Source organism: Mizuhopecten yessoensis, unplaced genomic scaffold (assembly GCF_002113885.1).
Source record: "Mizuhopecten yessoensis strain PY_sf001 unplaced genomic scaffold, ASM211388v2 scaffold7055, whole genome shotgun sequence".
Lineage (NCBI taxonomy): Eukaryota > Metazoa > Mollusca > Bivalvia > Pectinida > Pectinidae > Mizuhopecten > Mizuhopecten yessoensis.
Genome location: NW_018406858.1, coordinates 680,759 through 694,834, shown reverse-complemented (window position 1 = coordinate 694,834; position 14,076 = coordinate 680,759). Strand labels below are relative to the sequence as shown.

The window sequence follows — 14,076 nt, the reverse complement described above, 5'->3', positions numbered from 1 at the left end:
GGAAATACACGTCTGTTGTTCGTTTACCTTGTTGGACTAGCAGAGCTCTGGACAATATTGAGAGTCCGACCTCTACTCTAGAATATGCAAATCACCTGCTGATCCGCCGTCTCGTACTTAGTAGTAGGACGCTTTCTTTTGTGAATATTTATCGAATTATTTCCAGTCGTTCAAAGTCATGGGCTAAATATGAATTTGATCCATTTGACATTTGATCTCTTATCGTGAGATTTACCGTAGGGAATGTGTTATGGAAAAGGGTACGTGTGGTGAAACAAAGTTACATCGACACACCCTAACAAAACAGCCCAGACATGATCGTGTGTGGGAACATCCTAAGAGTAGACCGGTTAGGTTTGGGACTAGTCTGGACAGTAAAGAACACCAGCCCCATGCAGACTCGGCTTGGAACTAGTCCCTGGCAGGATAGATGTGACAATACCTCCACATAGGCGAGACTTGGGACTGGTATAAATAGACGGTAGGTTTGACACCATCCCCACGAAGTCTCGGCTTGGGGGGTATAGGTGACACCATCCCCACGAAGTCTCGGCTTGGGACTGGTCTAGATAGGGTAGGTGTGACACCAGCCACACGCAGTCTCGGCTTGGGACGGGGCTAGGTAGAGTAGGTACCAGCCCCTAACAGGGAAGGTTTGAGATTTGTCGCATACAGGATAGGTTGGAGACCATCTAAGGATGTAGATTCGGCGTAAGGCGTAGACGAAACTTAATATTTCTAATATGCAATTTGATTGTGATTCAATTTCATCAAGTTATGTTCTAACACAACGTGCAAACACGCAGTACGACAGGATCCGCCCTAAAGATTACCACAATACTTTTCTTCTTTTGTATGTGACTGAAATTCATGGTTTATAATAAATCAATATATATCAGTATTTCAATGACAGACATGTCGAACGTCTATATAAAGAGTGTGAAATAAAGTCTCCATACATATCCCAAACTGGTACTTCGTATATAAAAAGTGTGCAACAAGGCATCTAAACATTACTACTGTATCTAGAAAAAGGTGCGAAATAATGATTCAATAAATTGGTACTCCGTCCAGAAAAAAAGGTTGCATCCGGGCCTCCATACATTGAAATTATGTCTAGAAAGAATGTACTACAAGGCCTCCTTACATTGTAACTATATCTAGAAAGAGTGCACTACAAGGCCTCCATATATTGGAACTATATCTAGAAGGAGTGCACTACAAGGCCTCCATATATTTGAACTATATCTAGAAGGGCCTCTATACATTGAAACTATAATATCTAGAAGGAGAGCACTACAAGGCCTCCATACATTGTAACTATATCTAGAAGAGTGCACTCCAAGGCCTCCATACATTGAAACTATAATATATAGAAGAGTGCACAACAAGGCCTCCATACATTGTAACTATATCTATAGTGTGCAGCAATGTCTCCATGCAGTAGACCCTCGTCTAAAAAGAGCGTGTAACAAGTATCGAAAACAGTGTGGGACGCGGTTTTCATACATTATAACTAATATCCAAAAAGAGCGTGCAACGATGCATCAATATATTTTAACTACATTCAAAAAAGGGTGCTACAAGATCCAGAAAGGGTGTCCAACAATGCCCCCATACATAGCTTGCTACAAGGCAACTTCGTCCAGAGAAAGGATGCAACAAGGCCTCCATACACTGTAGCTACATGTAACATGGTCTTAATACACTGTAACCATATACAGAACGATCGTGCTTCAAGGCAACGATAAAATGAAACTATATCTAAAACCGAACACTTCATAGATCTCGACATGCATGTATTTCCTTTAGAGAGAGAGGGCACAATAAGGCCTCCGTACATTGCAATGGTCTGTGGAACTGCCCAATGAAGCTGGAAAATGCATTTGTTCCTAGACTGGAGCGATTTACTGGCGGTGTCTGGGCTGGAATCTCCAGACATAAACCAGCACGGAACGCCGAGATGTCTCACACGGCTGACGTCATGTATATTGGACTAATGACTAGTTTGGGACCTGTATTCAATGGACAGCTACGTACAATAAGCTGTATCTGTCTACACTGGAAACTGGTCCCTCATTTTTCACATGTCTCTGAAGAGGCACTCCATAGACGGTGTTGCATGTCAATCGCTGTTGTGGACAGCAGACGACAGACATCAACTCCGATACAGCCTTTCACGAAGTGGTACAATGGTTCGGTAAATATATGGAACCATCCCCCAATCTCATTTATCCTGATTATTAAAAAATTGAGAACAAAGCACGAGCGTGGTTAAATATACTGTTTCCAAAACTATAGCTTCATAAAGGAGCACTTCAACAACTGGTGAAGGGCTGAATAATGTTTTGTTAGATCTCATGGGACGAATTGTCTCAAGACCAACTCAATTCATGACATCACTCTACAAATTGACCAAAACAATAGTCAGTCCTTCACCAGATGTTGAAGTCCTACTTTATAAAATCATTTGTTGAAGACCCAATTGACGGCAACGGTTTTTTTCAAATACATACTATATATATATTAACTCTTATGACAGAGCATGGCGACATTTTTCGGTATTCAACAATACTCGTGAAATATGTAGAGTTTTCAATGAGGAACTGTTAAATAATACATGTATCTTATTTATCAAAAATATTGACGATAAATATGGTGTTACATTATCCCGAACGAAGTCATACGACTCAACAACTCGACTATTCTCCACTACTGACACTGCATACGACTACATCATCTAGATTGTTGATTTGTACGATGTCATCTTAGTGCGTCTTCATACGTTATCTCGACTATTGACATTTAATACGACGTTAATTACATATGTATCTCGACTGTTCACAATTCAATACGACGTGGTACGAATGTAGCACATATATATGTCAAGTTATCTCGAATGTTGATAGTTTATACTTATACGACGTCATTATCTCGGCTGTTGACACCGAATACGACATCACAATATATCTACTGTTGGCAATGCGTACGACGTAGTAGTATCGTGACTATTGACGATGTGTATCTCGACTACCCTTCCCTTCGACTTCACTCCGCCAATACTCGTGAGTAATCGTCATCGATCAGCAGATGATTGACACATGAATCACTTACGGATAACGATCAGCACCAATTAACATGAATCACTTTTGTTTATGATATTACGTATCATATCACTATCAAACACACTCCGGATTCACTTACATACAATGTACCGGTCCTTACTAACACTACACACAGATTTCAATTTAGATTTCAGGTTACAGTGTCTAATGATATGTACGGGGGTATACTGGGAGAGATGTTGAAACACATAACACTTGTTACGACCAAATGTCATAGCAGTAGAATCTCCATATGTGCCAGAATACTATAACGAACAGTCTGAATAATCGGAGCACCTGCAGGCGACAATACCACTATTGATTGGAAAGCACTGCCAGACAAGACATTGACTACAACTTGGAAGAACATTGAGTAACCTGATGTCACGGTTGATATTTCGTCAGAGCTATGTAACCTCCTCCTGAAGACTTTTCCAAAGGCATATATGTTAGCTTCAGATAGATATTTTATTTAAAACATTGCGTTCCACAAGGCAATTCCTAGGGTGATTACAGATTAAAAAAAGTAAATAAAGCTAATAAAAAACCTGTACCACACTGAGGAATGATGACACCAATACTATGGCACACTCGATGGCCTTACAGATTTCAGGTTCACTAGTACTGTCACTTTCACATAAGTCTCTATCCACATTCGCGATTTCAAATTTGAAAAAGCAATAAATACTACACGCGGAAACTTGCCCGGATTTCGGAAATGTAAGTTGTCATGGTAACGCGACAATTTCAAATTGGCATTTTTAATGAATTGAACATAAAAAGGAGAGCAGTGAAATCAATTTTTATATCGTGTGCTTGGAGCAACGCTTGTCAAGTAAAGAGCTTACTAATGAATGCGTGCACCAGCATGCCCGCTAGACTGACAGCATCACAACTACATCAATTAATACTTGAAGTAACTGAAAACACACTGCTGTAACGTTACAACAGATTTCTGATTGATTGCGACAAGGGATGCTCGACATTGTGAAACTACGTTGGGTAGGGCACAACCGACATCGCGAAATACCGCGAAAGGGTAACATTGGATGAGGTGACTGATATCGTGACATTCCATGACAGGAATATGAGGGAAGGGCCCAAACAGGACGGGGATACAATGGTAGGGACCCAAACATGACGGGGATACAATGGTAGTGCCCAAACATGACGGGGATACAATGGTAGGGCCCCAAACATGACGGGGATACAATGGTAGGGACCCAAATATGACGGGAATACAACGGTAGTGCCCAAACATGACGAGGATACGATGGTAGGGACCTAAACATGACGGGAATACGAGGGTAGTGCCCAAACATGACGGGAATAAAATGGTAGGACCCAAAGATGACGGGAATACGAGGGTAGTGCCCAAACATGACGGGGATACAATGATAGGGACCCAAACATGACGGGGATACAATGTTAGGGACCCAAACCTGACGGGAATACGATGGTCCCTACCATCGTATCCCTCCAGGGACCCAAATATGACGGGAATACAACGGTATTGCCCAAACATGACGGGAATAAAATGGTAGGACCCAAACATGACGGGAATACGAGGGTAGTGCCCAAACATGACGGGGATACAATGTTAGGGACCCAAACCTGACGGGAATACGATGGTCCCTTCCATCGTATCCCTCCAGGGCCCCAAATATGACGGGAATACAACGGTATTGCCCAAACATGACGTGAATAAAATGGTAGGACCCAAAGATGACGGGAATACGAGGGTAGTGCCCAAACATGACGGGAATACAATGGTAGGGACCCAAACATGACGGGGATACAATGGTAGGGACCCAAACATGACGGGGATACGAGGGTAGTGCCCAAAAATGACGGGAATAAGATGGTAGGGACCCAAACATGACGGGGATACAATGATAGGGACCCAAACATGACGGGAATACAATGCTAGGGACCCAAACATGACGGGAATACGATGGTAGGACCCAAACATGACGGGGATACAATGATAGGGACCCAAACATGACGGGAATACAATGGTAGGGACCCAAACATGACGGGAATACAATGGTAGGACCCAAACATGACGGGGATACAATGATAGGGACCCAAACATGACGGGAATACAATGTTAGGGACCCAAACCTGACGGGGATACAATGTTAGGACCCAAACATGACGGGGATACAATAGTAGGGACCCAAATATGACGGGAATACAACGGTAGTGCCCAAACATGACGGGAATACAATGGTAGGGACCCAAACATGACGGGAATACAATGGTAGGAACCAAACATGACGGGGATACAATGATAGGACCCAAACATTACGGGGATACGATGGGCCCTACCATCGTATCCCTCCAGGTACCCAAATATGACGGGAATACAACGGTAGTGCCCAAACATGACGAGGATACGATGGTAGGGACCCAAATATGACGGGAATACAACGGTAGTGCCCAAACATGACGGGAATACGATGATAGTGCCTAAACATGACGGGAATACAACGGTAGTGCCTAAACATGACGGGGATACAATGGTAGGACCCAAACATGACGAGGATACAATGATAGGACCCAAACATTACGGGGATACGATGCCCCCTACCATCGTATCCCTCCAGGTACCCAAATATGACGGGAATACAACGGTAGTGCCCAAACATGACGGGGATACAATGATAGGGACCCAAACATGACGGGAATACAATGGTAGGACCCAAACATGACGGGGATACAATGATAGGGACCCAAACATGACGGGAATACAAGGTTAGGGACCCAAACCTGACGGGGATACAATGTTAGGACCCGAACATGACGGGGATACAATAGTAGGGACCCAAATATGACGGGAATACAACGGTAGTGCCCAAACATGACGGGAATACGATGATAGTGCCTAAACATGACGGGAATTCAACGGTAGTGCCTAAATATGACGGGGATACAATGGTAGGACCCAAACATGACGGGGATACAATGGTAGGACCCAAACATGACGGGGATACAATGATAAGGACCCAAACATGACGGGAATACAATGTTAGGGACCCAAACCTGACGGGGATACAATGATAGGACCCAAACATGACGGGGATACAATGATAGGACCCAAACATTACGGGGATACGATGGTCCCTACCATCGTATCCCTCCAGGTACCCAAATATGACGGGAATACAACGGTAGAGCCCAAACATGACGGGAATACAATGGTAGGGACCCAAACATGACGGGAATACAATGGGAGGACCCAAACATGACGGGGATACAATGATAGGACCCAAACATTACGGGGATACGATGATAGGGACCAAAAAATGACGGGAATACAATGGTAGGGACCCAAACACGACGGGAATACAATGGTAGGACCCAAACATGACGGGGATACGATGATAGGGACCCAAACATGACGGGAATACAATGGTAGGAACCAAACATGACGGGGATACAATGATAGGACCCAAACATTACGGGGATACGATGATAGGGACCAAAAAATGACGGGAATACAATGGTAGGGACCCAAACATGACGGGAATACAATGGTAGGACCCAAACATGACGGGGATACAATGATAGGACCCAAACATTACGGGGATACGATGATAGGGACCAAAAAATGACGGGAATTCAATGGTAGGGACCCAAACATGACGGGAATACAATGGTAGGAACCAAACATGACGGGGATACAATGATAGGACCCAAACATTACGGGGATACGATGCCCCCTACCATCGTATCCCTCCAGGTACCCAAATATGACGGGAATACAACGGTAGTGCCCAAACATGACGGGAATACAATGATAGGACCCAAACATGTTAGGAATACGAAGCTAGGGCCCAAACATGACAGGGCGCAGTATTACAGCAGGAGGTGATGCCCGCCTTTGCGACACCCTATGACAGGTGGGTAGTTGGCACCGCCACACCATGGCTGGGCTACGTTTGTGAGTGAATTCGAAGCATGTATTGATTGTTGGGTCCAGTGGCTGTATCAGTAAAGTCATCACCTATATAACGCCCGCTGGTCGATAGACCCGACCCTGTTGTGACATTCGCCTAATTCACCGTGAAGTCAGCCTCAGGAGTCTCTGCAGATCTTGTCTGCTTCGATAACATGCGATTTCATATATAATCATATGCATTCTCATACAAAAAATACGCCCATCTGCATACATATGTACAGGGAATGTTTAAACAAGTGCGTGCATTTTTCAAAACAATACCTTTTAAATGAGTACTTTTGGAAATTCTTTAATCCTAAAATAAATAAATCTATAGTTTAGAGAAGGCAAAGCGTTTCCTGGAATCATTAAATTTTATTGTATGCTATAACTGTTGAAGATCATTGCCACCTACCACAGGTTGAATAAAACCAAAATTTCATCAAACGAGATTCATTATCCGATTAAATACCGTACGGAAGACAATCAGCTGTCGTTCGTAATGACATGTTTTCTGGCCCCATTGATGTTAGTGTTAATCTCAATACACTAACACAGCGCATCAGCTAGTGAATCAATATTTAGCAGCACTGGAATCTGCTAGGTTCACCAACGACAACCGATGGGGAAAAAATAGTTTATGGAAAAATCGTAATCTCTATAAAATCTCCAAGCTGACATCGGTGACGCCAAATTATTCGCCATTGCTGTCACTGCAGGGGAGATTGAAACACGGAATATGAATAGACGCGTGAAATGTGACCCGAGGCACGGGTGCCACGCGCGAGATGATGCTCATTGTCGATAAAACTCGCAAGCATCATCCGTGAGTTGAATCTTATCGTTTCTTTTTTTATGTTCGGCCTGATGTATTGAACTGCATGATAGTAAGAGATGACTAATTTGGGGATCACTGCAGATTCAGGGGTTGCTTGCTCTGGTTTTGGAACCTCGATGTATCCAAAATTGATGTACTGCATCAATATATTACAACATCTGGAATTGTTTTTGTTTCCACAAAATGTAAATTTCATCGACATTTATACTTCCGTGACACTCCTGGAACACCGACCGTCTATACTATACTTTGGTCTATTTCTTGGAACACCTATCATTTATAATTACATGCCTCTCTTTTCCGCGAAAGTTATGAACATTGCTAACTAACTCCCTGGACAGCCTAGTCAGGACAACAGGGAGGATGCTTTGCAGTCAATTTAACTAAAGTAGATGTATACTTATTATAGGTAAAGCACCACCATGTGTGTTGGCTATATATAGATAGTACCATATTTATTGTTGATTTATAAATAGTACCAGAACTTAATTGGTTTTAAAACGGCAGCAAGTTCATTGTGGATCTTAGATAAACAAGCGTTTTAGTGACGGAAATAAACTTCCACAGAAGATGTAGATCGAGATATATTTAACGCTGCCTAAGTCACACACGTGGACGATAAATCGCAGGGCTGATTTAAACTGAATAAGTCCAAATCGTTAAGCGCTTGTCTTATATCTGTTGACTGTTGTCTCTTATTTACGTTGGTAATTTTCAACTCACTTGGTCATTACAGATGGACATCTTGTTCAGATGGACATCGTGTACAAACGGACACGGGTACAGACGGACGGAAACCGGAAATCGTGTAAAGACGGACATCGTGTACAGATAGGAATCGTGTACAGACGGACATCGTGCACAGACGAACATCGTGTACAGACGGACATCGTGTTTAGACGGAAAACGTGCACAGTTGGACATCGTGTTTAGACGGAAAACGTGCACAGGCGGACATCGTGTACAGATGGTCATCATGTGCATATGGGAATCATGTACAAACGGACATCGTGTACAGACGGACATCGTGTACAGGCGGACATCTTGTACAGATGGACATCTTGTGCAGACGGACATCGTGCACAAACGGAAACGGGTACAAACGGACATCGTGTACAGACGGACATCGTGTACAGACAGACATCGTGTACAGACGGACATCGTGTACAGGCGGACATCTTGTACAGATGGACATCTTGTGCAGACGGACATCGTGCACAAACGGAAACGGGTACAGACGGAAACCGTGTACAGACGGACATCGTGTACAGACGGAAAACGTGCACAGGCGGACATCGTGCACAGATGGACATCATGTACAGACAGACACATTATACGCATCCATACCTCTAGTCATCTATATATCGGTAGACGTTGTTTCAGACTATTACTTCAGAGCAACCCATTTCCATTTTGGAACGGCACTACTTCAGCCAGGAACACATCCTGTGCCATTTTAACTGGCCAAACGTCAACGTATTTAAGTCGTTTAATTACTTTACTGTAAAATTTTGGTATTTTACAACAATAATGACACAAGTGAATCGTTTAACTAGGGTTTAAGCGTTTTCAAGGTCTCAACGTATATACGAAAAAGGTCAAAGGAACAAACACTCTGAAACTGTTTTTAAACCGTAGGTGCACAACTCCAGGTTATTGACGTCTACGTATCTAGCTAATCATATCGAGATCGGACATGTTAAGTTCTGTCAACAGGGATGGTTAACTGTTATACTACACACATTTATGAATGAATATTTAATTATCTTTTTTTGCCGAATATACACCACGGATTACGTACTGATGCGGCCGTGTGTTCACAGGGAGGTATGGCGAAATAGTGGACGTCGTATCAATACATAGTCTCTTAACTTTCTACTATATTTATTCCTCGAAGTACAATATATGTAGTAAGGCGGTATATATTCCATATAATGACATTATCATGTCTATAAGCATAGATGCAACGTCATACTCCTGTGGTCAGATTAGATCAATTGAGACGGTGTACCTATATATTGTACACGTCTTTATGCTGGGTCAGGGTTGACCTTTATAAAAATGACGAACTTACCTCGGCATGTGCACCAGGCGCCAGGATTTTGCCACACTCTTCACATTTCAAACATGACGGGTGCCAGTTCTTACCCAACGATGTTTTACGTTCAGCTGCAAATAGAGAAAAAGTTTGTTACCAGCAACGTATATTGATGTAAAGCAATGCGGTCGATGTAAAGATATCCATGCACGATAAACACACGGTATTTTTCGTGGCCACACAATCACACCCTCACATTACACAGTTTACATGTGATTAACACACGGTATTACAACCACACAACCACACAATCACACCCTCACATTACACATTACAGTTTACACTTGGTTAACAAACAGTATTACCACTACACAATCAAACCCTCACATTACACATAACAGTTTACACTTGGTTAACATACATTATTACAACCTCACAACCACACTCTCACATTACACATTACAGTTTACACTTGGTTAACATACAGTATTACCACCACACAATCACATCCTCACATTACACAGTTTACACTTGGTTAACATACGGTATTACCACCACATAATCACACTCTCACATTACAGTTTACACTTGGTTAACATACGGTATTACAACCACACAACCACATTACAGCTTACACTTGGTTTACACACGGTATTTAACCACACAATCACACCTTCACATTACAGTTTACACCCGGTTAACACACAATATTACAACAACACAACCACATTACAGTTTACACACGGTTAACACACGGTATTATAACCACATAATCACACCCTCACATTACAGATTACACTCGGTTAACACACAATATTACAACAACACCACCACCACATTACAGTTTACACCCGATTTACACACGGTATTACAATCACACAACCACGTTACAGTTTACGCTTGGTTAACACATAGTATTATAACCACACAATCACACCCTCACATTACACAGTTTACACCCGGTTAACACACAGTATTTCAACCACATCCTCACATTACATTTTACACTTGGTTAACACACGGTATTTCAACCACACAATCACACTCTCGCATTACAGTTTATACCCGGTAATTAACACACGGTATTATAACCACACAATCACCCCACCTTCACATTACAATTTACCGTCGGTATAGGTATTACACTTGGTTCGGTAAATACACGGTATTATTACCACAAGATTACAACCTCAAATAACACACCTTACACCTGGTAAATACACGGTATTACACTCGGTTCGGTAAACACACGGTATTATTACCACAAGATTACAACCTCAAATAACACTCCTTACACCTGGTAAATACCCGGTATTACACTCGGTTCGCTAAACACACGGTATTATTACCACACGATTACATCCTCCAATAACACACCTTACACCTGGTAAATACACGGTATTACACTCGATTCGGTAAATACACGGTATTACACTTGGTACATGTTATTACAAGGTATTACTCTCGGTAATAACCACACGATCACACTCTCACGTTTTTTAAAGCACATTAATTGTTATTAACGATTTCTTTTCAAACGTGGAACAGAAGATTTAACGCACGAATAACGCATTATGTACTCTATACGCAGGAAATACCTGTTACCAATAAGGGGTAATTCCCGGACCTTTTCGTCTATTGTAAACACTTCACTTATACTTTTTTCAAATGTTATTGAAATATGGTATAGTTTACAAAACGCAGTTCAATTCAGTTCGTTCACTTCCTGTATTTACATGTTTGTTAGACACACCTGTTCGCATGGTACAACCATCGTGGTCTCTGAAAAAGCAACTACTTTACATGTAGAACAAGTCCGAGAGTCGACAAACAAATGACTTAGTTACAAAACTTTATTGGCTTGTTGTATCGCTGTATGGAGCGCTAGGAAGCATGGCGTTCTCAAGTTTGATAGATAGCCCACTTGACTTGTTCAAACATTGCTGTTTTATTTATCACTGTGGACGTGATACCTGAACGGAATCTATAGCAAGCTGGAAACTTGTAAAGCATAGTGTTCAGCTAAAGTCCAGGGGCCGGGATTATTGCTACTAGAGCTTTATCATTGTGTATAACGAGAAACACGATTTTAGAAACAGTGCAGTGTCCTCAAGGTGAAGAAAGAGCGAGGCGAGGTCGCCCGCGTGCCACCCCGGCGTACACAGGACAAGTGCGTCCCTGTTCCGAGATCAGACGACAGTCTGAGGGTTCGTTAGGTACTCAATTTGTTCAGTCTTCTCAAGGCCACATTACGTCATGTGTACATTAACGCCACACCATCACGTTCACATTCAAACATGCAGATTATTTGAGAACATTTTGATACAACTTGCTTAATCTTTCATTTTCAACTTGGTGTATACTTTAGTAATATACACTAAACTAAATATCAGAATTTGACAATAACCCATAGATTCTTACCACCAAATTCAATTTCTTCGACAATCATTTCATGTATGTCCCCAGAAATGTAGCTGATTTAAACATGCAATAAATAAGTAGTTGACTGGATTGCACCCGACCTGACCATGGACATTGTACAATCAGTTGGTAAATTTATAGTTCAGCAAAATGAACCTGACCATGTTCTTATACTTTGTTCAGCAAGGCAGATCTTACCTTGTACGTACAATTTTTTTTATACTTTTGAGTTTGCCTGTGGTTCACTATAGAATGAACACGGCCATGTTTGTTATACATTTGAGTAGGTTTGTAGTTCACTATATAATGAACACGGCCATGCTTGTTTTACTTTTGAGTAGGCTTGTAGTTCACTATAGGATGAACACGACCATGTTTGTAATACTTTTGAGTAGGTATGTAGTTCATTTTATAATGAACACGACCATGCTTGTTATACTTTGAATTGGCTTGTGGTTCACTATTGGATGAACACGACCGGCGACATTATATTACGACCTGATTTGTGCCTTTATATCCAGGTTACTAAATTGAATGTGTATTGCTAAGCCTCGGGCTAACACGACTTGCCGTTATCTCGGACGATAAATGCCCCGAGCGGTGTAATAGAAAGCCTGGGGGCTCATTTGATCGGTCAAAGATTAAAAAGAAACTTCCAATGTGACTTTCTTATTACAATGTTATCTACATGATTACAAAAAGAAAAAACACGGTTGAACATGACTTTTTTTCTGAGGGAGGGGGGAGGGGGGAGGGGGGGATTGACGTTCAAACACTGTACAGAAGCATGCCTCTAGGACAAAACAATGCTGTCTAACATGCATTCAGTCTGTAAGCAATACCTGATAAGGTTGGGTCGTGTTTCAAATGGCAAACTTATGAATAAATGTACCGGATTGGTCAAACAGTACAGCTATATATGTAAACATAGAAGCCAACAGGTCAATATTTACAAACGTGGTATATACCTGTACACACATACAAGGCAGTCCGTGTATAAACCATACAGAGGTTCAAACGAACCTCTTATCATGGGTCACTCGATTCAATTATGCTTAATTGTAATAAAAGTTAAATAAAATGACGAAATTCTATTTCAGATATCAAATATACAATGTACACGGTATAACAAGAAACTTCGGCACATGTACTTAATTACACAAAAAATGCCGACCACGGTACTACTTCTGGTCATACACGCAGTTGTCGCTAGAACGCTCCTCGATGGGTTTAAATGTTACTAAATCATACCAATAAAATATTGGGAGAAAAAAAGAATGAAATTATCTAGACTATACTTAGAAGGTACATACATAAACATGGATACAAAATCAGGTTATTTAGTTAATTTATCTATATATTTAAGAAACATAGCAGTCACGATATGACACTCGAAAGGTTTGTTATATAGATTTGCGCCCAAGTCCCTAAGAACCACGAGTATTGGTTATTGACAAGTAGTTCAATACTCCTATAGAACACTACTGCCAATACAGTATCTACTGATGACACAATACAGCTATGCCACCCTGATTATCAATAATTCAACCATGCTTCGCTTGTAATGAAAATAGACTTTTTATACTCAAAAAGCATCAACCTGAGTGCTATTTCGCATGGTGTCACTCAGATCGATGGTATTATTGGTATAGTCCGTGACCTGACCTTGTCCGATGGACAACAATGCTACATCGTTTGGTCTTGTTGTACATTGTTTGGACCTAGTCGGTAC

The 14,076-nt window shown here is 41.6% G+C and overlaps 1 protein-coding gene across 1 annotated transcript in view; it reads right to left on the bottom strand.

Moving 5' to 3' along the window:
• Positions 1-14,076, bottom strand: part of LOC110453012 (ras association domain-containing protein 2-like) — a 42,003-nt gene that overhangs the window by 15,326 nt on the left and 12,601 nt on the right. The window contains exon 2 of the mRNA XM_021501815.1: positions 9,960-10,054. Within this exon, the coding sequence (XP_021357490.1) occupies positions 9,960-10,054 (95 nt within the window). The remainder of the gene's footprint in view (positions 1-9,959; positions 10,055-14,076) is intronic.